This window comes from Molothrus aeneus, chromosome 10 (genome assembly GCF_037042795.1).
Source record: "Molothrus aeneus isolate 106 chromosome 10, BPBGC_Maene_1.0, whole genome shotgun sequence".
Taxonomy (NCBI): domain Eukaryota; kingdom Metazoa; phylum Chordata; class Aves; order Passeriformes; family Icteridae; genus Molothrus; species Molothrus aeneus.
Window position 1 is genome coordinate 4,821,209 of NC_089655.1, and position 24,251 is coordinate 4,845,459.

General features: G+C 54.2%; 1 protein-coding gene across 1 annotated transcript; it reads right to left on the reverse strand.

Moving 5' to 3' along the window:
* Positions 1 to 478: 478 nt before the first annotated feature.
* Positions 479 to 23,826, reverse strand: SLCO2A1 (solute carrier organic anion transporter family member 2A1). The gene is made up of 14 exons (XM_066556688.1): positions 23,737 to 23,826; positions 13,222 to 13,359; positions 10,963 to 11,125; positions 9,273 to 9,488; positions 8,127 to 8,225; positions 6,470 to 6,597; positions 5,366 to 5,447; positions 4,363 to 4,527; positions 3,894 to 4,083; positions 2,728 to 2,887; positions 2,228 to 2,391; positions 1,375 to 1,439; positions 1,150 to 1,273; positions 479 to 1,063 (listed from the first exon to the last, which is right to left on the reverse strand). Exons 1-14 carry the CDS (start codon positions 23,824 to 23,826, stop codon positions 943 to 945), a joined length of 1,905 nt encoding a protein of 634 aa, XP_066412785.1. The 3' UTR covers positions 479 to 942.
* Positions 23,827 to 24,251: the final 425 nt, after the last annotated feature.

Below are 24,251 nucleotides of genomic sequence, written 5' to 3' on the forward strand. Positions count from 1 at the left end.
GGTGTGAAACAACCCAAACAGCAATGCAGTGAAGGGTGAGAAGGACCCCAGGCTCTTGGTGTGAGGGAGAGGGAATGAAACTTTTTAATTGCCAGGCATTTCTTTGTTCATGGTCCCTCCTCTGAGCCACCAGCTTGGGCAACTGAATACCTGAACTGATCTGTGCCAACAAACCCATGGGGGATGAGAACCTCAGGTAAAACCTTCTGCTGTGCCTGCAGCCCCTGCCTGTGTCCCTGTGCCTGTCAGGGAGATGTGGGCAGGGCTGGGCAGGTGCCATGGGACTGCAGGCAGGGCTCCTTGGCTGTGTAGCCCCTGCCAGCCCTTGCCCATCACCGGTGGAGCTGCAGAAGAATGTCCCCCTCTGCCACCATTTCTTCCCCTTTCCCAGCTGGAATGTGCTCAGCATGGCCAGGCTGTGACTGCAGCCTCCCCAGGGCTTGCCTTGCTGCTCAGGGGGAGACCAAGAACGCACCACGGTTGGAAAAGTGACCTTTATTTAAAATATAAAAAGAGCATCAAACCCCAGATGTTGTGCAATAAACCCCTTGTGCTGTCTTGTCCCAACACGTGTGCGGTGTCCCTGCTGCCCTCCGTGGGGACACCGGGCAGCCCCTCCGGGCTGGCAGCCACCTCCCCTGCTCCTGTCCCGGCCGGGAATGTCACAGCGGAGCGGGACCATTGCCCGCAGCAGGCACTTCTCCGGCTCCGTGTGTTCCAGCCCCCTCTGCCTCCTGCTCCGGCGGGCCGGGGCTGTCCCTGCCCAGGGTGACGGGCTGGGGACCCCGGGAGATGCCGTGCCCAGGGCGGGGCTGGCCCGGAGCATCCCTCGCCGGGAACGCCTGGGCTGCGGGAGGAGTCGCTCCCGTGGGAAGTAAAACGAACCCAAACAAGATAAAGTAGTGGCAGTGGGTGATGGGGGTGCCAGTCAGTCCTCGGGGGCTACACCAGCCCCGCCGCCTTCTCCTGCACGTTGTACTCCTTGCTCCTCTTCACCTTCCAGCTGATGAGGGCCAGCAGCACCGTGCCCACCACCTTGTAGCCCACCTGCAGCCCCAGGTATCTGCCGGGAGAAGAGCGGGGACATGTCACCCCTGCAGCTGGCACTTCCAGCCGCCCCCCGGGAGGGGAGGGGCACACGCAGGGTACCTGTTTCGGAGGAAATCGTTGTTGTAGTAGGCGCAGAAGCGGCCCGGGGCGCACTGCTGCTGCTGCCAGTAGATACAGGAGGAGTCGATGAGGGCTCCGAACATGGCTGGGGCCGGCAGCCAGGCTGGCAGGGAGAGAGGATGGAGTCAGTGCTGATCCCGAGGAGGTTCAGTGCCTCCTGCAGCGCCAGCAGCCCCCCAGCCTCATTCAGGGATGAGCACTCACCCAGCAGTCTCATCAGTAAGAACTGGACTCCGATGGCGAACGACTTCTCATCCTGGTTCACCACCCTGCAGGGGAGAAGCCACAGGAGGTCTGTTGTAGTGCATTTTTATACTTTCTAATACTTTATAATAGTTTTGGTTTTGTATCCCCATATTTTTCCCAAATGGTTTATCCCAGATTGTACCCCCTCCCTTTACCTGTGCAATCCCTTTCCCTTGCTGAGATCATCCCCAAATCCCCACCCTGGCTCTCTGTCAATCTCTCAGCATGCCATCCCCTCCATCTAGAAGCTTCGGTCCAGGATGTCGAGTGATTAGCCAGAGGCCAGGGGTCAGCCCCCCAAGCCTTGCCCCATATGCTGTCCTAAATGTCCATCCCCCAGTACCCATCCCTTAGGGTCACTTATTGGTCAGTAAAATGTTCTCTACTTTGGGTTTCCACCTCCCTTTAAATGTAACCTTGGCACATCTCCCGGGCTCTCGGCAGGAGGACCCTGAGGTGTAGGGGCTCCTTTGGGACTCCTAGAATAAAACCTTGGATTAACCCCTGCTAAGGGTTGGCCCTTTTATCCCATACCCCTGTCTCTGGTGTCTCTTGTGCTGCAAAGGTGACCAGCCCAGCTGCCCTCAGTACCCTGGGGGCACGGGAGAGTGTCTCCCTGCTATCTGCTGTGTCAGGGCTGGCTGGGGCTCCTGAGGGGCTCCCAGAGAGACAGAGACAGAGGTCAGAGCTGCTGGCCCTAGATTTGGCCAAGACTTGGACTGGTTGCACATTTATGACATCCCGTTGATCCCAACATGGGGAACCATCATAACAGCCCCCCCTGGGACCGAGGGCCCCGCACACCACTCACCGTAACACCATCATGTAGAGGGGGTTGTGGGACAGGCAGGCAATCAGGGCAGCAAAGGAGATGAGGAATATGGCAGGGAGGAGCATGTGGGAGCAGCTGACTGGACAAGAGCCCGTGTAGGTGGAGAACAGCTCATTCCCATTCAGGGAACAGTTGTGGTAGATCTGTTGGAAACGTTTGGAACAAAACAGACATCAGACTCCCAGTGCCAGCAGCAGCCTTCTTGGGACAAATCATCCCACATCCCTGTGCAGGACACTCGTAAGAGCACCAGCTCCAGTTTTAAGGCACAGCCATGGCATCCTTTAATGGGATTTCCCACCATCCCTGTTCCTCCAAGCAGGTTCCCAGGGCCTTACAGCAATTCTCCAGGGCACCTTCCCAGGGCTCAGCACACCATGTGGAAAAGATTCCACTCCCTTGTTGCATTTGTTGGGCTCCTGCAGCATCACTCCACTATTCCCAGCAAGGCTGCTTTGCTAGCCACTTGCTTTACTCACCTTTTGTCTGGGGTTGGAGGGGTTGGTGGTGCTGTTGGTGCAGCCAGCGAAGCAGGGGGCGATGTATTCCGTGGTGTTTTTCCGGCACACGGGGTGGAAGATCTGCTTAGAGCATTGGCACCCAGCCCGTGCCTTAACCTGCTGCTGGGAATTGGGTGTACTGCCAGAAAGGAGGGGGGAGAAATTGGTAAAAAATTAAGAAATAGGACAGGAGGAATTAAAAAAAAATAAAAAATCCCTTCTACTAGTTGAGCAGTTTTCCTGTTCCTGTTTGGGCTGGGCCACTGCCAGCAGCAGCCTGGCCTTCTGCCAGCCCCTGATCCCTGCAGGTACCTCTGGAAGCGTGCAGTGAATGTCACAGGAATTATGTTATGTCTACAAGCAAGTACTGACACACTTCTTTTCTATTTTTTTTTTTTCTCAGCTGAAAATTAATCTCAGCCTGTAGAAATGGACCTGGGCTCCATCCAGAGCTGCACAAACAGATGTTTGAACATCTACAGCTGGAAACACCACACGGACACAAACTGAAAGTGGGCACGTTCCCAAACAAGCCTGATGGCTGTGGAAGTGAAGAGGAAAAACCCAAATCTGCCTTGTCTTCCCTCAGTCCCCCAAGGAGTGCATCTGCTGGAGTCACACAGCCTGAATCCTGCAGGAATGTGGCACTGGGGAGCTGCCCTTGGGCAGGGTGGGATAGGGCTGCTCCACCCCCTGTGGGAAGATGGCATCAGAAATCTCTTCCTTGCTGGCAGTGCGCTGGGAAATGAGCTCAATGCACTTGACATCAAGCCCTGGTTGTACACAAATGTCATTTTTTATCTTAGGAAGTCATGGTAAGAGCCAAAAATATCCACTGAGGTGAGGAGAAAGATGATGTCCAGCTGGAACACTGTGAGCGTGTGAAGTGATGTGGACACAATGTTACTAATTTTCCCCTAAAAATCCAGAGTGAAAAATTACACCCTGCTTGTTTGGCCTAGAAAATCATGGATAAACACCCTCCCAAGCTCTCTGGGCTGTGAAGCACCCAGATCTCCTCCGTGCAGAGGGGATCAAGGAGCAAGAAGCATCATGGTGATGTCTTCTGCCTCTCCACCTGTGCGTGTCCCTCCCCACAGATAAGAGCTGGAGAAAGGAGGAGCTGGGAGCAGCACCTGCATTACCTGGGGTGGTAGATGCCCTCAATGTGCCCTGTGGAGCAGCCCATGAAGAAGATGGGCAGGCAGATGAGGATGGAGAAGACGAGCACCACGACGGCGAAGCGCGGGATGGCGCGCAGGGAGAAGGAGAAGCGCTTCATGATGATCCCCCCCAGCAGCATCCCCAGCGCTGCTGCTGGCAGGTTCACAGCTCCTGCAGAGGGATGGAGCCTTCAGGGGGGCCCTGCCTGCCCAGAACCCCTCCATGGGCAGGGGGCAGCTCTCTGGATCTGGGAGAACCCACAGATCCAACTGTTGTCCAAGACAGGCAGCTGGGCAACTACAGGTCAGGAAAGTCACCAACTACCCCAAAGTGAACCCCTCATCCAAAAATGAGCTTTCACTGACTTCTTCTCCAGGATTTTAAAAGCCAGGAGAATATGGGCAGTTGGCTCCCTGCTGATGGATATTTTTTGCCTCCATCCATGCTCACCTATGAGGAAGTTGGCCTGGGAGGGGGAGGCACCATACTGCTTCTCCAGGAATTTGTTGAGGAAGGTGGCCAGACCCGCAATGACAGAGGAGAAGCTGCACTGAGCCAGCACCAGGAGGATGAAGAGGGGGTTGAGCAGCAACCTGAGGAAGATCTTTGGGAATCCTGCAGGGAAAACGTAGGAAAAAAGTCTTTTAGCTATTTGTACTGGGAATAAACCCCCACCCTTAGCCAGTTCCCAGTAAGGATGTCTGTGGGATGATGTTGATCTGCTGGGGATGTCTGCAGGCATGGGAAAGCAGGAGGGGAGACACCCTAATATGTCCCAGCAGCTGGCAGCACCATGGATGGGACACTGTGTCCTCTGGCCCCATCAACAGAGGCAGATGGACCCTGGGAGCAACTCTGTTTATTTGGTCTCTTATGAGTTTTCTAATTAGCAGAGAGTGGTGGAGAACCAGCATCCATTAAAGCCCAAAGAGAGGAGAAGAGGGAACTGACAGCTCCAGGATGTGACTGCAGTGGAGAAAGGGGCAAGGAGGGAGGGGCTTTATCTGGGAAGAAATCCTCCTGGAGCTAAATGAGTCATTAATCTGGTCCCTCAGCAGTGACATCCCTCTCAAGCCTGTTTTGGCTCCACATAAACAGTGTCAGCTGCAGTGGGGTGACCTCATCAAGGACCTGCTGGCGCCGGCAGCCCCATGCCCATCCCTGGAGCTGGGGCTAAACCTCCCAGAGAACCTTTTCTGGCTCACTCCTCCCACTTTAAGGTCCTCAATGCAAAATTTGGAAACAACTGAGGCCCCACAGAGGGAGGCTGTGCCCACCTCCCCCTGGTCCTTAGGCCCTCGTGGTGCTGGAGCTGGTCCACACACAGTGCTGGGCTCCCAAGGACACCCAACAAACCCCCTTGGTGGGAACCTGCAGGTCCTCACCCACCCCACATGGCCCAGCACAGTCCAGCATCCCCATGCACCCCCTCCTGGACCCCCAAGGAGTTTACTTTTGATGAACTCCAGCAGGGAGGTGTCCTGAGCAGCCCCTGTCTCCATCTTCCTGAGCATCCCGGCCTCCGTGTTCCGCTCCTGGCAGGGAGAGAGGAGCAGCCTGTGCTGATGACAGGGGCTGGCACTGTCCTGGCACAGGGAGGCTCAGCAGGGCCAGGGTCTGTCCCAGTGGCCTTTGACCCCCAGCCAAGCCTGACAATTACAGCAAAGCCACATCCCACGTGCCCTGAGCACTTCTCCAGGCTGGGAGAGCTGGGAGTGTTCTCCTGGAGAAGAGAAGGCTCTGGGGAGAGCCCCTTCCAGGGTCTAAAGGGGCTCCAAGAGAACTGGAGAGGGACTTGGGACAAGGGCCTGGAGTGAAAGGACAAGAGGGAATGGCTTCACACTGCCATTAGGGTTAGATGGGATCTTGGGGAGAAATTCTTGTGGTGGGGAGGCTCTGGCACAGGGTATCCAGAGTACTATGCCTGTCCCATCCCTGGCAGTGTCCAAGGCTAGGCTGGACAGGACTTGGAGCAACCTGGGATAGTGAACCATGTCCCTGCCCATGGCAGGGAGTGGAACAGGATGAGCTTTAAGGTCCTTTCAACCCAAACCATTCCAGGATTCCGTGATTACAGGGGTGAATTATCTTAAATGTCACTGCAGCCCCTGAGCAGAGCAGCAAAACAACAGCTTGTTGTTGGGAGGTTTTAAGAACTTGGAAATCTTTCCTCCCCTGAATCCTGACAAAACACCTCCCTTTTAACTCTGCAAAAAGTCTGAAAATGAAAGTTAGAGATAGTTCAGCTCAAATCTGAGGAGTCCTTTAGCCATAACTGTGAAATATTTTGGGGTTGATTTTACCTTTAAAGAATCAATGAGTAAACAATTTTGAAACAGAACTAAAGTATTTCTGTAACAAAACCAGTGGGGTTTGGCTTTGAAAACACCAAAATGATACACATTAATTATTTTCCACCTTTTAAAATTAGTTTTAATAGGACAGGGTTGCTGGATTGCCTTCCTCCCTCCCACCCCTCTCCTCTGGGGACAGGTATTCCCTCCTTGAGCACATCCCTGGCTCCAGGACATTCCAGCCTCTGGAGATGAGGTCTCACCTCTCCTTTCAGCATGTACCGAGGGAAGAAGAAGTAGGGGATGGAGGTGAGCACCAGGCAGCCCGAGGAGATGAGCAGCCCCAGCCACCAGGCTCCGATCCAGCGCTGGTCGCTCGGCGTCAGCTCCACTGTCAGTGCAACACACAGGGACACACTGTGAGAGCCCCAGGGGTGACAGGGACAGAGCTCCAGGAAAATATGGGCTGGAGGAGTATGCAGAGTCACTGTAGGCACAACCCAGGGGGCTCTGCACTGGCATGTAAGAGAAATGGATGGGGGTGGGAGCTCCCACCTCTTGGCAGCAAGACCGGCACTGGTTGTGTTTGGCCTGTGCTTTCCCTGCTAGGAAAACAACCACTGCCACTCATCCCAACTGCACCAAGCCTCCCAGGTGAGTGCAGGATGGATTTGGTCAGCACGGAAGCAGGCTGGTGGCACAGGTTCAGCTCTAACCCCTGAGCCAACCAGTGAGGCAGAGATTATGGGGGCCTGAGTCCATCCTCTGCCCAGAGAACACAGTGGCTTGGACCATGCTGCTGACAGGGATGCTGGGCCAAGACAGGGACTGGGAAAGGCTGTGCTGCTTTCCTGGAAAAAGTTGCTGTCCCATTGTTCCAGGCTGGGTCACTTTCTGCTAGCAGGGACCGAGGGAAGGCCCTGTGCTGGCAGAAGCTCCTGGTTTCCGAGTGGACCAAACTCCGGGCGCCTTCTCCGGAAAAAGGAGGAGAAGGTGAGAGCCTCTCTGTCTGCAGTACACACATCCTTTGGCTGGGCCAAGGGATGCTCATGAGAGGTCTGACAGATTGCCTGGCTTGCCTTGGGGACACGGCTGCCCATGGCCAGGATGGAACCACGGCCAGCCCCGTGCCAGGGTGTGACAGGAGAGGAGCCCACACCCCTCTGGAACAATCAGCCCACTTCCCCAAACAGGACCACTCCACTCTGGAGCCTGGACGTCATCATGGAGCGACCAGGCAGAGGCTGCTAAATCCGTCTGCCGCCGCGGGGAGTGGGCCAAGGCTGTTTGGCATTTCCTGCCCACGTTCATTTATTATTCTTATCAGGCACCGGACAAAAATGTCAGGCAGGCTCTGATCTCTCTAAGGAAACACAGGAAAAGCCACGTTAATGATGGAGCTGGGGTGAATTCTTTAGTGATTAAGTTACCAGAAATAATAAGCACATGCCATGGATAAAGAAAATTATCCCTGTGGTGGCGTCAGCTCAGCCCCTCTCTCTGCAGGTGCTGATGCTGGGTGCTGGGGAGGAGGATGAGTACACCCAAGTTCTCTGTGTATCCATAGGGCAGTGGTTGCTCTCTGGTTCTCTTCTCCATCCCTGGATTCCTCAAATTTCCCTGTTCCTCTCCACCACCACACTGGGGTTGTGGGCAGACCCCAGCCATGACCTCCAGTGCAGCACCATGAGTTGGGCATTGGAATGTCCCTGCCCCAGGGCCCTGCTTCAGTGGTGGTGTCAGGACCACCTGTATCTTATGGGGTGATGGAGTGGAGTATGCTGGGGGTGCTTTTCCAGGCTGGGTCTTTCCAGGGTTTTATGGGTCACAGGACTGGTGGGTTTTGTCACCTTTCATCTCAGAGTGACCTTCTGGCCCACAGAGGGTGTTTAGGACCTGTGCTACCTGAGCAATACTCACCAGTGTCAACCCTCCCGATATCCACGAAGAGCCGCAGCACCACGGAGCCCAGCAAGTATCCAAAGGCAGGGCCAAACACAGCAATGGCAAAGAGGATGGCTGGGAAAAGGGAACAGAGAGAGCCCCTGTGAGCAGGGAATTATAGTTTCCATGCAGATGTGGCTTCTGTCTTCCCAGGAAATGCAGGAGTGGTGGCACAACACACAGAGGGGAGAAAGCACCCGTCAACATGGTGAGAAGGTCCCCACTGCCCTGATACTGAAGGTGGTGTTTGTCTGACAGCCACAGAGGGGGAAGGCAGCTGCCTGTGGACAAATTCCTTCTGCTCTGTTGCTATCAAGGCTTTGCTGACACAATACAAATTGTCAGCTACATCATTAATATCCATGGTATTCATGAGCCCCAGGGAGCAGCAGGGCACTGACATCCAGGGCTCACACAGGTGATTGAGACCTTTGTGTCCTCTAAGATGCCAAGGGAAAAAACACATCCTAATGCTCAGATCCAAGGAAAAACATTTGGTTCATATGTTCGGAGAGGTGAAAGATTCTGAGGGCAAAAAGGCCACCAGACCACCCTGGGTGTTGCTGAACCCTCCCATTCCAAAATAGATAACCCATACGGTCAGAACATTTTCCTTTCATTTGTTTGCAATGACAGAATCCAAGTTCCCTCCTTGAGAGAAACTCTTTACACAACTTTCTCAAGGCATTTAAAAGGAGGCAGTGAGCTTGAGCTGCATCAGACATAAAATGAAATGGGACCTGGGGACATGGAATTTCTGCTATATTGAGGCAACCCTGGAGCCATTCACCCTGACAGCCCTAAAGGGAGCACCTGTTTTATAAACAACACACCAGTCCCTCTTTCCTTCCTCTTCAGAACCTTTCAGGTTCCTTCAGTCCTCTTTCCTTTGTTTTCCTAGCAGATTTGGGAATTCTAAGGGATCAGTGGGACAATTCATTGGACAGTGATCCCTCACTGCAGAGGGGAGACAAGGATGCTGGAGCTTGGAGAAACCTGGGAAGGTGGAAGGTCCCTGCCCATGGCAGGGGGTGAAACTGGATGAGCTTTCAGATCCCTTCCAACCCAAACCACCCTGGGATTCTGTGAAACAAAACAATGCACAGCAATGGTCCCACTTACCAACATAGAGTGGGGAATTGTTGGACTCTGCAAAGTCATCCACGTAGGATATCCCAAAGGGCTGGATGGGCACGGTGCCGATCCCAGCCAGCAGCTGGGCAATGACCATCATGGCCCACACGCTGCTGGCCTCCTTCTCAGGGTCCTTGGTGCTGTTTGAGCACACAAATCTATTCTCTGCATAGCACAGCTCATCCTGCCCCTGGCTTTTGTTACCTGGAGGGGAAAAAAATGAGCGTTTCAACACTGGGTACATCCCCTGCCTCCTCCCACACTAAGTCCCCAAATAGCAGGAATGTCCCAAACTCGCTGAGTAGGCACAAGCTGCTGGATTTTGGATGGATTGCTCATTTTGTTCAGCAGTTCTCATCACCCTACACTTCCTTTGGAGTACTATACTGAGGTCAGCAAGCAAGCAGGCTGTGATTTTAATCCCACTTTTAAAGAGTTCAAGCCATGGAGTGAGGGTGCTCTGGGTTTAATGAGGGCAGAGCTAACCCATGGCTGGTTTTTGCTGTCTCTGGTCTCTGCTCCCTCGTGGTACCCAGGCAGGAACAGGGAGTGATGCCCTCTGGGGTCAGCTGGCTGCCCTAAGCAGGACACCCTGCCCTGAATCCCTGGTGTCCCCATGGCTCAGGAGTAGCCCAGCTCCTTCCAAAACATGGCCCTTGCTTCTTCATACAGCCCAGACACTGGGGGTCTTCATTCTGCTCCAGACTGCCATGGAAACTCCAACCAGGACTGAAGTATTTTCAGGGGCTGTTCACAGACTGAATGTGCTCTTTTCCATCAGGCAGTCCTCATAATGTCAATATCTCTGCCCTGTCCATCTGTTTTTGCAGTCCATCCTCTAATCCTGTTCAGTTTAGGAAAGGTGCTCTGAAAGAATTGTGTTCTGTACAGAACTTTTGGGTCATTTCCATTCTGCATCGAAAATCGAGCTGTCGTTGTTCACATGAGCTTGTTCCCAAAGCCTTCCCAGTGAAAGCAGCAGCCTTCCTTGGGCTGGATCAGATCAGGATCCTGGCCAGAGCAGGCCCTGGGGAAAGGGGAGCTTTGCTATATCACAGAATTCCAGAATGGTTTGGGTTGGAAGGGACTTTAAAGCCCATCCAGGTCCACCCCTGCCATGGGCAGGGACACCTCCCACTATCCCAGGTTGCTCCAAGCCCTGTCCAACCTGGCCTGGGACACTTCCAGGGATCCAGGGGCAGCCACAGCTTCTCTGGACACTCTGTGCCAGGGCCTCAGCACCCTCACAGGGAAAAATGCCTCCCTAATATTTAATCTAAACCTACTGTCTCAGAGAAACTGTGGCTGCCTCATCCCTGGAAGTGTTCAAAGACAGACTTGGAGCAACCTGGGACAGTGGAAGGTGTCCCTGCCCATGGCAGGGGGTGGAATGAGATGGGCTTTAAGGTCCCTTTAAACTCAAGGCATTCCATGATTCTCTAACAACAGCTGGAATAACATGTGTGGGAGGGGCAGAAGAAACCCCACACATATTTTTTTGCATTCAGAAGGGTTTCCAAAGCCATAATGACATCGGGTTTAACCAGCCACTCCACACCTTAAGGCTGTGTTTGAATCACGCGTGCCCTGGAAACACCCCCTTTTTGGGGGGCAGTCACACATCACCCCTCTGGAGCAGCTGGGTGTGGGTTTGTGGGGCCCAGCTGGTGGCACTCACCTGTGCTGAGGGCAGTGTACTCGTAGGGGCCCGAGAGGAAGTGTGGCAGGGTGACCAGGAAGGCGCCCAGGGCCAGCAGCAGCCCCCCCAGGCCGATGACGCGCGGGCGGTGCACGCGGCTGCCGAAGTAGCTGACAAAGATGATGAGCACCACGTTGCCAATCTGGAAAAGGCACAGGGAATAGGGAGGAGTGTGAGAATCCACACAGAATCACAGAATAATGAGGTTGGGAGAGACCTCTAAGATCATTGAGTCCAACCTATGACACCTCAACTAGGCTATAGCACCAAGTGCCATGTCCAGGCTTTTTTAAACACATCCAGAGATGGTGATTCTGCCACCTCCCTGGGAAGAGCACTCAACACGAGGTACATGCCAGTACTTTATTATTTTTTTGGTGAAAGAGGACATCCAGGCCCTATGGCTGTGCCTGGCGGGGTGGACAGGGCTCTCATCAGGAGGTGTTTGACTCTCACAGGAGCGTCCCCTGGCCCTGTGTGTCCACAGCACGGCAGTGCTCCCTCCTCATCTCCAGCCACAGGGTCACCTCTGGGCATCCCTTGTTGGCATGAATGACACCACAGCCTCCCTGTGATCTGGCTGGGGCTCTTTCAGCACCCACACCTGCCCCCCACCCCACAGGCATCACAGAATCATTTAGGGTGGAAAAACCCTCCAAGACCATCAGGTCCAACTGCTCCCCCAGCACTGCCAAGGCCACCACTGCCCCACGTCCCCAAGTGCCACATCCACACATCTGTTAAACCCCTCCAAGAATGGGGACTCCACCACTGCCCTGGGCAGCTGTGCCAGGGCTGACAACCCTTTCTGGGAGGAAATTTTCTCTCATACACAAACGAAACCTCCCGTGGCCCAGCTTGAGGCCATTTCCTCTTGTCCTGTCCCTTGTTCCATGGGAGAAGACATTGACTGATGCGGCATAAACTGACAATTCCTCCAAAACCAGCAAGGAATGAAACATATTGCCTCCATCCTGTGACTCAAATGGACATAAGCCCTGCTACAAAGTCCGGCTCACTGCAAATATTTATGACCCTGGGCATTTGCAACTGCAGACACCATCAACTAGAAAGCCATGAAACCACACAGCTTGCTCAGGCAAGTGGGTGAACACCACAAAATTCCCATTACATGGGCTTTAACAGGACAACCTAAACATCATTTTAACTTTGGCATGTTGAAGCTGTCCCTGCTCATTGCAGGGGGTTGAGCAAGATGGCCTTTAAAGGTCCCTTCCCACCCACACCACTCTGTGATTCTATGTATGGCTAAGAAAACTTTGTATTTATGTTTGTGTGGGCTCCCTTGTTTGTCTCTTTGTGGGTTTTGTTCTTGGAATTGCTGTAGGCACCAACACACTAAGATTGTTGTCCTGGACACGTAGGGCACCTCACGCAGACACAGACAGCAGGAAGTCTCAGTGGGCACTGAGACATCTTTTTAATCCCAAGTGTCCATGCTGGTTGAGGTAAGACTGAGGCATTCACTTGCCCAGGGATCCAGGAAGATTCCCAGTGTCCAGCTTCTGGATGGAGCATCCCCTGTGCTCACCAGGGAGCTCATGAGCAAGTGTGCTGCCACTTGGTGCCAGCAAAAAACTCTCTGCCAGCAGATCTTTTCCTGTCATTTCCCAGGCCTTGAAGAGCTGCTAGGAAGAACAGAATTCCTGGAAATGTGAACGAGGAAACTTATTCCAAGGGATTTCTTGATAAGAAAGTGTTTGTGAGAAAATCCTCAGCCAGCTCAGTGATATGCCTTAAACTGCCAGAGGGCAGGGTTAGATGGGATATTGGGAAGTAATTCCTCCCTGTGAGGGTGGGGAGGCCCTGGCACAGGGTGCCCAGAGCAGCTGTGGCTGCTTTTGGATCCCTGGAAGTGTTCAAGGCCAGGTTGGATGGGGCTTGGAGCAACCTGGGACAGTGGAAGTGTCCCTGCCCATGGCAGGGGTGCAATGAGATGGGATGAACTTTAAGGTCTCTTTCAACCCAAACCATTCCAGAATTCCATCCAGTGTAAGCCTGCTCTTGTCCAAGGGCCACCCCCACAGGATCCCCCCATTGGCCCCTGGATGTGGCAGAGCAGAACGAGGTGTGACAAGGTGTCCCAGAGCACAGCACCGCTGCTCTCCCAGCACACGGAGCCTGAGGAAGCCCTGGCTGTGAACAGCCCTGAGACTCTGTTTTGGGAAGGTGCCCCCCAGGCCCTGGCCACCCTTTGGGTGCTCCTCTCCCAGTTACCTCGTGCAAGCTGGAGATGAAGCCTGAGGAGAGGCTGGAGAGCCCGAAGCGCTTCTCGATGGTGGTGAGGCTGCTCTTGAAGTTGGCGCTGTAGAGGAGCTGGGAGAGCTGCAGGAGCCCATGGCACAGCACAAACACCTGTGGGCAAACAAAGAGTGCCACCCCAGTGAGGACCCCGCTGGAATCACAGACTCATTAAGGTTGGAAAAGACCTCCAAGGCCATCAGGTCCAACCTTTGACCAGGCACTGCCATGCCCACTAAACCATATTGAGAAGTGCCACATCTACTTGCTGTTTGGACACCTCCAGGGATGGTGACCCCACCACTTCCCTGGGCAGCCTGTTACAATGATTAACCACTCTTTCAGTGAAGAATTTTCCCTGATATCCGATGTGGGCCTCTCCATGCACCCTTTGAGGCCATATGAGACCAGAGTGCCCTGCTGCTGTGTAACTGCTGGTGGCCACATCCTGATGAGTGTATTCCAGCTGGCTTTGGCCAATGGCTGCACCCCTGGCATGGAGCATCTTGGGATTCACTCAGCTGGAAAGTCAATTAACTGAACCTGCTCCAAGGGGTGTTGCTAGAAAAAGTTGAAAAAGGGTGTTAAAAGCCCCAGAGGGAGAGGATGAAATATGCACAGTGTGGTCTCACTGCTGGAAGATTCCAAAATAGTATTCCAAACCCAGCAACTTCCCTTGAGTTGGGCAGTGAGCTGAGCCAGGAGCCAAGCTGAGCAGAGGCAGAGGAGGGAATACAGAGAGTCTGGGAGAAATCTGGCTGAAATAGCCTGGGTGGGCTCTGAGAGGAGAGCGCTCTCAGCCAGGGATGCAAGAGGCTGCTCACAAGTGTCTTTTGATCTATATTTAGTCAGAACAGTTTTCCTTTATTTTTCTTGGAATGGAATGCATCCACACGGTGCCAAAAGCATTTTTAAATCAATTTTAAAAAAATCCCAACAAACAAATAAAAAAAAAAAAAAAACCAAATGGGGGAAGGTCTTTTAATTTAGATTCACAGGAAATCAAATATTTGCTGAATACCGGAAGAGTGTCCCTCAATGATAACGTCGGGAAGTGCAAGATGATGGATGGGGGATCAAAGGGACTGCAGGGCTGACAAATTCCTGATGTTCTTGGCCAGAACAGCAGCAATAGTCCTTATGAGTATTTATCTGGAAGGGCGGTAGCACCCAGTAGCTCTGACCCATTAAATGATAAAAAAAAATCAAAAAAGACCAGCTTGGAGGATGCAAATTCCATAAGTGGGTGGAGTGTGTTTAAGAAGCAGAGGATGATGCATGGCGGGGCCCAGAAATTGTAGCAGAATTTGGGTAGAAGGTGGGCAAGAAAATGGTTTCTTGGGAGTCTTCTGTGAAGGAAGAGAAATCCAGCCAAAAGCCTTGGCTGGGAATCTAAAAGCATAAGGGATGGGAGAGATGCTGACAGACAGAAAAAGAGGAGAGGATGGAGATGAAGGAGAAGGAGAAAATGGAGCCCCGGCAGCGTGAGGGCAGGCTTAGAAAAACTTGGAGACCATGGGGAAGATGAGGGAAAAAGGCAAACACCCCAAAATGAGGAAAGAAGGACCACAGGCACAAGCTGCCATCACAGAGTCCCCAGCCACATCTGGGAGGAGTGAGAGCAGACAGGCTGGCATCAGGCTGGCATCAGGCTGGCATCAGGCTGGCATTGCCATTGCAATAACCAGGAGAGGACAAAGTCCCAAGCTGGGACTTTGCCCCGACAAAAAGCTGCAGAACAGGAATTTGGGGTGTAACGTGGGAAATCCTCCCAGACAGGGCCAAAGTGGAAGTGAAATATCTGCCAGTAAACTCTTGAAGATGAATGACCTCTCCATCCTCCCACTGTCAGCTCCCACACTTGAAATCCCATCCCAGGACAAAATCCTGTGGGTGGAAGCTGGATCCACCACTTCCCCAGGCTTGACTTGGAATCTACGTGGGTTGATCTGGAGCAGAGGGGTGAGGATGGCAACTGGAGAGGGGATCTTGTTGCTAGAGAACATCAATTTTTGTCCATGTGGCTCTGGGCAGACTCTACAGAAGGCCCTGGAGCAAGGAAGTGCCGGCTGAAGAGCAGTGGTCTGGGAGCCACAGAGCAGCTGGACACAGAGCTCTCCTGGAGCCAGGCGCCAGCCAGGGAAGAAAAGCTGTTTACCAACAGGGAGGGAAGAGGGTGGATCACCAGGGCTGAATTTAGCACAGCAAATGTCAGCCTGACCCCAGGGCGGACAGGGACACAGAGTGTCGAGGACAGAGGGGATGCTGGCACGGAGGGGAGATGAGGAGGAGAGGCAGGCTGTCTCCCCAGAATGCTGGGGGTGGCAGGAGATGGGATGGAGGCATGGAAGGACCATGGGAACCACAGCAGGAGGGGAGAGAGACAAGCTATGAGAGGAAAAGGCAGAGCTGCCAGGAGGTGCCCTGAGATGTGTTAATACCTTGGTGATAACCTGGGATGGCCAAAACGGAGCCCTGGATCCAGAGATGCCTGGGAACAAGCTGGGCTGCCTGCCAGGAGGGAAGATGCGGTGAGAGAAATGCAGCTGGAGAGCACCAGCAAAGGGAGAGGAAAACCTTGGGGTGTGACTGCTTCCCCCTGCCCATGGGTCCTTCTAATGCAGCTCCTGTCTGCAGGATCAACCGGAAAGGCGGCAAAGCCTGGATCCTCCAGGGATGTGATCCCACCCTGAGACCACACAGCAGCCTCAGCCCTCGGATGTGCAGAGCCCAGAGAATGGGAGGGGAAGGGCAGGGGTGATTTTTTTCTTGGGAAGAACCTGGCACCCAAAACAGCCAGAGAAAGGCAAAACAACCTTTGCTCCAGGACTTGTGCAGTGGAGTCTGGCTTTTCCAGACACACTCCAAGTGTCTGGAGGTGAGATGAGGATTCTGATGAATTCCCGTGAATTCAGCAGACTCAGTTTTAATTATAATAAGGACATCCTAAACCTTGAAGGCTCTGAGTACAAAAAACTGAGAGAGGGCCTAACTTGGAGGGCTCCCCAAAAGGAGTCCATGCACCCCCTGAAGCTGGTGGACATGAGGGGCACCATCCTCCTGCATCCCCTCACAGGTCTCTCCCATCCCTGTCTCTCTTCCCACGCGTTCCCGTCCCTACATGTTCGTTCTGACCACCCACAACCTGCCGGTGCATGGAAACCAGCCCCGTCCCAGCCCTTCCAGCTGCTCCAGATGTGCTGTGCTGCCCCACGCTCCCGCCCAGCAGCCCCGGGAGGGGAGGGAGCTGCCCTAATCCATCTTCCCTGATGACAAGAAGGGGCTCTTCAGCAAGAGCCGAGCTCGCTTGCAGGGAGGTTTGGCTGACGCGAAGCCGACGCGAGGGCGAAGGCGCGGTGGGAGGTTGAGGAGCCGGGGGCGCTCCCAAGTGCTGACCCTCCGGAGCAGAGGCTCCCACGGGAGCCTGGAGTATTTTTGGAGCTGCAGGCAAGGAGTGCAGACAGGCAGGGAGCAGCACAGGAAGGCCAAAGGCGTGGACCCACGTGGACCCCCCCAAAATCCCCTCGTAATCGTCCCCGCGCTTCTTTCGGAGCAATCCTGACTCCAGGCTGCTTGTACAAGGCACTTGGCTCCTTTCCAAAAGGAGCTGCACTTAGAAGGAAAGCAAACTCCTGGGAGAGACAGGCTGCTGCCCCCACCCAGCTCGTGGGGACCAGCACCTCCCAGGGCAGTGCTTTTTCCAAAGGAAGAGAAACCCATCCCATGGCAGAGAAGGGGGAGGACTGGTTCCTCCATGAGAGCTGGCAAGGATTCAGTCAATCCCAGCCTAGACTTCCATCTGAGATGTGTCCAACAAATACTCGGGTTTCATTTCATAGGAGTCAACCATCTCTGTGTAGCCTCCAGGGATCTCCAGGAGTCAGGATAAGGCTCTTCCAGGCAGGAGCCTAACTCTGCTCCGCAGGGACCACAGTTTTGGGAGGATCCTGCTACACGTGGCATGGCCATAGCTCCAGCTGGAGGAGTGAGTTAAGGGTTAATCCCTTGCTCTGCTTCCACAGTTCCTGTTCAAATTCATCCCTCACCTCATTTTTCAGTGTCTTCCCCTTGGCAGCCCTGGTTGGAGATAAAGAGGGTGAAAAAGACTCCAAGTTGCCTACCTCTGGAGTCTCCCTTCACTTTAATCTCCTGAGCTTGCAAGAGAAAAAAAAAAAAGGAAAAGGAGGGGGAACTGTAGGAATTTATAATATTCCCAAAATTTTAATAGGGAGAAGACAGAGTGTTTATTTTAGAGTAGTAAGATAACTCTTACTACACTGGGAGATCCTTCTGCAGTAGGACAGCTGAGGTCACTCAGTCCAAAAGAGATATATCCAGCTGGATATGGAAAGTGTAGGGTTAGAGTTAAACCCTACACTTTCCATATGTAGAGTGGGGAAATACATCCCTCTTTGGCATAATTTTCCTATGGGGAGCTGCCTGGATTTGCAGATCAAGAAGTACCATGAAGGATGAAAAGAAGCCCAGCATTTCCACAAAGGGAACCAAAGACCCTGCATGGAACACATCCTTTAGCACAGAACCTCTGAGCCTGGCCTGATGGCAGAAGTTGGCTCCTAAGTGGGATTTCTATTGCAAATAATGAAACAATATAAAAATTAAGCTGATCAGGGATTGCCTGAAGCACTCTGGAATGACGACTGTCTGCTGCCAAGCCACACACGTTTTACCCCCTGGCTGTCACGTGCAAAGACAATATTTGCTCTTTTTGCAACAAACACACACACACGGGATTTCCTGGCACTGTATCCCTTTGCAAGGCCCAGGTGAGCCCAGCTTTGCCCAGAATGGAGCTTTTTGGCTGCAGAGGATTGCTGAGGCAGACCCTCAGTGTGGGATGCTTCCCAAGAAAATACCGCCCTCAAAATAGGACGCCGGGCATCCCTCAGCCTTTCCTCCCTCTGGCAGGTTGGGTGGTTGGTTTTCCTTCATTCTTTCCTGAAGGTCTCTTTTCATTCTGGGGCATCAGGACCCGATGAGGGTTTCCTTGAGGGCAGGTCCAGGCTGGCTGTGTTGTGCCTGACCCAGAGGTGTGTGCAAACACTCCTGCCCGCCCGGGCCTCGTGCTCCCTATCAGCGTCACTCCTCTCCCGTCCTGCTCCCATAATCTTATCTACACTGACCACTCCTTGCTTGTGTTTGGGCACCCAACCACCTCGCCCCTCATAAAATTACCTTGTCTCAGGTCTCCTAGACCTTGATCCCACTAAGCTTTCCAACCCATCTTTTTCCTTATCCCACTGCTGGTGTTGCTGGTGAAGACCAGGTGGTTCTTCCCTTCTGGAGCCTGATCCCACCAAAAGCAGATGTGGCCACAGTGCTGGACCATCCAAACCCAACCTGTGCTGTCTGGTGCCAGCACCATCACCACAAATGCTGGAAGACCCAGGTCCTTCTTCTCCTGTCACTAAGTACCCTCCTGGTGTCTTTGCCACAAACACTCATCCAGCCTGCACAGTGCCCAGAATTGCAATATTGCTTTGATTTTCCTGCTTAAATCAATGGCTCTAATCAGCCATGACTTTCTCCTTTCTGTGTTCCCCTCTCCAAACCTACAGCCAAGCTGCCTCCAGATCTGTGACTTGATAAATCTCCTGTTCTGGCTAAACAAAGACATTAATAATCTTTTCCAACAGGATATGAGAGCACAACTGGTACATCTCCAGGCTTCTAGAATACACTCCTCAGCAAATTCCTTTAGTCCCTTGGAAGGAAGGGACAAAAAACTTGTCCTGCTGCTGTTGGGAGCTCAGACCCCAGGGCCAGGCTCCGTTTCCTCTGCAGGAGACATCCAGCCTCCCCTGGGAGGTGAGAGCTCCCTGCTCCTGCTCACTGCTCCCAACACCTTTACCCCAGGATGCTTTCAAGCCTTATCACACTCTGAGAGCCCACAGTCTCCTCCTGAAGTTGCTGCCCCCTCTCCTACCCTCTTCCATTCCCTCCCTCTCCTTGCCCCAGTACAACACCCAATTTAAAGCTCTCCTAAGGCTTTTAAATCTCTCTCTGGATCACCTCTGGCTGACATAAGTGAGAATAATTCTCTGTTGTCCTCCTGTTTCCTTTTCCATGCCAGGCAGTCTGCAGGCACGGAAAAAAGCCTCCCCCTGCCTGCACTCACAACACTTTCACACTGCTCCTCTGTGCTCTCCAGCTTCCAGCTGAAACCAGTCCAGCTCCTCTAAATCAAAATATATTTATAAAGCTCTCCTGCTTGTCATCTTTCTGGGGATCCCAAAATCAATTAAAATAGTTCAAAACCACGAATGAGACAGTAAAGGCGAAGAAGCCAAAATAATTGAGGTTCTGTAAACAGAGAATTCCTGTGAAATAATCCTTCTCCAGTGGTTGTCTGGGAGCAGAAAATGGTCATAGAATCATAGCCTCATTAAGGCTGGAAAAGACCTCTAAGATCATCAAGCCCAACATGAGCTTAAATCACATGGTTGGGGCTCTGGACTGGGGGACACTGATGGTGTCCCTGGCCATGGGGGGTATCAAAAGCACCATGGTCAGGGACCCCATCAGTGTCCCCCAGTCCAGAGCCCCAGCCATGTGAAGGTGGAACCTTCTCCACCTTTCAAGCCTGTTTCAATCCTTTAGGCTGTGAGGTTCTCGGTGTCCCCAGTGCCACCAGGTGCTGGCATCCACCTGAGGCTGGGCTCATGCTGCATTTGCTGAGCAGCACAGCTGCAAGGCCTCAAACCCTGGTGCCAGTCAGCACAACCCTGGGAGCTCTGGTGAATGTCCAAGCAGAAGGATCAGAGAAATCATGGGATGTTTTGGGTGGGAAGGGAGCTTGAAGCCCATCCTGTTCCACCCTGCCATGGGCAGGGACACCTCCCACTGTCCCAGGTTGCCCAGCCTGGCCTTGGACACTTGCAGGGATCCAGGGGCAGCCACAGCTGCTCTGGGCACCCTGTGCCAGGGCCTCAGCACCCTCACAGGGAACAATTCCTCCCCAAAATCCCATCTGACTGTCCCATCATCACCCCCATCTCCACCAGTGCTGTGGAGTTACCGGGATGCTCCAGATGAGCTCAGAGCTCAGCAAAACCCCCCAGCGCCGGCACCTGCAGGAGTTTTGTGCTCTGCTGTGTCTTTTCCAGGGGGATGGGGGTGGGAGCAGTGGGCAGAGGGCTCGGCAGCCCCAAGGCAGAGCAGGGCTGGCTCCAGCCAGGAGCAGTCACTGCTCCGGCCGGGGCAGGCGGAGCCCGGCGGTATCGGCAGGGACCGAGCCCGCTCTGTGTCACTGCCCCAGGCGCTGCAGACCCACGTGTGACCGGCAGTGACTCCGCAGCGCCACACGGAACTGTCACACCGGGCTCCAGAGGGAATGGGAGCAGCTGGAACCGCACCTATCCACATCCACAGGGAATTGCTTCCTGAAGTGCAGCTGCGCTGCTCCTGCATCCCCAGGACTCCAACCCCACCCCATGGAACCCCTCCAACTGCTCCTTTCCACCAGGACTTCTCCCTCCCCGATGCCCATCCCTGGCACCGTTGTGTTCCCACACCTCCAAACGTCAGTGGCAATGGCTCCAGTTCTGGGTCCAGTTTTCCAGTTCTGGAAAGCACCCAAAGAGGGATGGGGTCTGCTGCAGGGGGTGGTGGTCCCTGTCACAGGCGTCATGGAGGGGCAAGATGATGGAAAAATTATTTGTTATTTCAGCCCCAGCCCTGCAAAAGACAGCCTGGATATGATCCCATCACATGGGCTTTGGGGATTAAATATGAGCTTAGTGATTAACTCTTCCAAGTCTTAATTGTGTCCTTCCAAGCCTGTTAAAAGTAGGGAATTTTGTTGTGTTGCAAATATTGTCCCCATCAGAAACTGCCATTGCCTGTGTGAGGATGCTGTGTCTGATGGCTCTGGGGAGGGTGATGCCCACAGGTCCCCAGAAAATTTGGGGCTGGATGAGGCTTTTTTATAATCCATCATTCATAGCACCAGTGGCTTCTTGTACAAATAACAGCTACAAACCCTTTCAAAGCCAGATGTTGGCCACACCTTGCCCTCTGATGACCATTCACTCCAGAACTCCCCAAAATTGGGAATTCTCCACAGTGGAAATTCCACTGTGACACTGACATCCTACTCATTTTTGGGGGCTGAGGGAACTGACACTGCACACAGGCTACTCCTTTCTGATCCTGAAGCAGTGCTTTTGTTAAAGTATATGTGTTTAATGCAAATGTCACAGGACAGGAAGAGTGAATACGTCAGGAGAGGGTGGGGGATCCTGTTGCCTGTCAATTTATACATTTTTTCTTAAAAGCAAGAATATTTCTCTGAGGGATGGGTGTCCTGAGTGCCCCCCATCCCAGATGGAGCACATCATCCCTCTGAAGCCAATGAGATTGTTTGGGTAGAGCTCAAACTGTTCCTTCATGTGCTTGCACGGTGCCACTGCCGGACTGCTGACTTTTCAAACCAGAAACAATTCTAAACTAGAAGTTTTGAAGTAAAAACTTTAAAAAGCAGTTTTAAAGCTTTTCTTCAGGCAATGGTTTTCCAGCCACTAGCAAAGTGACACCCCTGAGTCATGTGCCCTTGGCCAGATGCCCCTACAAGGTCCCATCCAAGTGCCCTGGGGCATGTGGGGTGCTGAACACCCAGCCTGACTCTGGGGCACCCACAGCCCACACCCTGCAGCTGCCTAGGGGCTGCACAGATGGAGCAGCACTTACTTGTTGGGGCTTTTGTTTTTTAATCTGAAAGTTTGACATCCTGCAAGAGAGTTTGGCAATGTTTTTTCACTCCAGGCTGTTTTTGCTTGCTGCTGGTTGCCAGAGCAGAGCAAGAGCTGCAAGAAGGGCTCTGGTTTTGGGTGACTTTACTCACTGCAACTCAGGGTCATTACTGCAGCAGCCTGAAGGGCGCTGGGGGCAAATTTTGCACCTCCAGCAGAGCAGAGGACAGGTCAGCAGTCCCCTCCGGAGGAACACCAGCGTATCCCAGAAACCACCCAGGGTAATCTCAAGCTCTTTCTCCTGGAGCCCACAGCCAAAAAGCGTCATCAAGTCACCTGCTGGAACAGCCCAGCCTGGGCAGCGGGGACCTGCAGGGGTATGGGACTGGGAGGCATCATCTGGGATCATGCCTCAGCCCTGGGAGCTGTCAGGAGGAGCAGCCCCGTGGTACCCTCCAGCATTCCCATGGAGCCCCAGCACAGCCCAGGGAGCAGCACCATCCTCCCTACAGGGTGATGGCAAACAACCCCCAAACCCATCCCGACCACCACACCTCCTCCACAGTCACACATCCTGAAAACCCAGGGCTGGGAAGAGCTGACACAGCACAGCACCCACGCTCAGGTCTAGGAACAGTGGTGGGAAAGCACAGCCCGGCCCGGGCAGCACTGGCAGCCCCAGCACGGAGGGTCCTGCCCGCCAGTGCCCCTGGGACATCCCTGGCACATCCCTGGCAAATCCCCTGGGACATCCTTGGGCACATCCCTGGCACATCCCCGGGCACATCCCTGGCACATCCCTGGCACATCCCTGGCACATCCCCTGGCACATCCCTGGCACATCCCTGGGCACATCCCTGGCACATCCCTGGCACATCCCTGGCACATCCCTGGCAAATCCCCTGGGACATCCTTGGGCACATCCCTGGCACATCCCTGGCACATCCCTGGCACATCCCCGGCACATCCCCGGCACATCCCCAGCACATCCCCGGGCACATCCCTGGCACATCCCTGGCACATCCCTGGCACATCCCTGGCACATCCCCGGGCACATCCCCGGGCAGCGGCCCTTCCCAAAAACCCCACCCGGCTGCTCACGGTGCCCGTGTGAGGAGGTGCTGCCGAGGGAGGATGGAAATCCCCCGTTCCAGGGACATCCCGGGGACAGGAATAGCCCGGGCAGCAGCCTCGGGGCGCATCCAAAAAAGGGGTGAAGAGCGGGAGGGGAGCGAAATCCAGGTGAGGGGTGGTGTGAAGGCAGCAGGAGAGGAAAGGTGCCACACGGCCGGGGTGAGTGGTGTGTCCTCACGCCAGCAGCCAGCTCAGGAGCCTGGAGCTCAGGCAGGGGCCGGCTCTCAGGTGGTAGCACCCAGGTGAGGAACTGGGCAGCCAGCACCGGAAAACCCACCGAGCTTTTGTTTCTGTCACTCAAAAGCTCTGCTCACGCAAGTTTTTAAAGCAAGCCCGTGTTATTCTAAGGCAGTGCTTTCTTCTCAGACCAGGATGTGGTTAATCATTGCCCAAGCAGCAGCACACCGTGTACGAGAGCCGTGGGGAAGCTCACGGAGAGCTGCTCCATGGGGTGAAACACCCACGTGCCGAGCAGGGCATCACTTCGAACCCGCGGAGCCCCCCGGGCTCCCCAGGACTGCCCCAGGAGCTGATGTTCCAACTCTGCATCATCAAACCCCCTTGGTTTCACGGGGACGCGTGGGGTGGGCTGGGAACAGGGCAGGACCCCCCTCCCTCCCCGCCAGCATCCCTGCCCCATCCTTACTTTGATGTTGCAGAAAAAACTCCTGGAGCAGGTGCCGGAGCTCTTGGGGATGTCAACCGGGGATTTGCCAACTTCGGGGCGGACTCCCATGGCGAGGGCTTCCCGGCGAGCCCGGGATTTTGGGGCTGCGCTCCGGCCCGGCCCGGCCCGACCCGCCGCCCGCACGGGCTGTGCCGGAATCCCTCCGAGGCTGCGAGTGAGCCCGGCAGCGGCAGCGCCAAGTTCTTATAAATCGGCTCTGGGCAGCGATGATGAAACGCTTTCTCCTCCCTCTTTCGCTTTGTGCGCCGAGGGAACTTTAAAGTCGCAGGAAGCGAAGGCAGCGCGCCCGGAGCAGGTGGGGACGCTCCGGAGCGCGGGATGGGACAGTGCTCTGCCCAACCCTGGGGACACCCAGCGCCCCGAGCCGCCCCTGGGCCCCTGTGCCAGCCTGCAGGACCCGGCTGCGCAAGGAGACGGTGCTGACAGGGCAAGGAAAACCACTGGGATTTTAATTCGAAGGTCCTCTGAAGGGG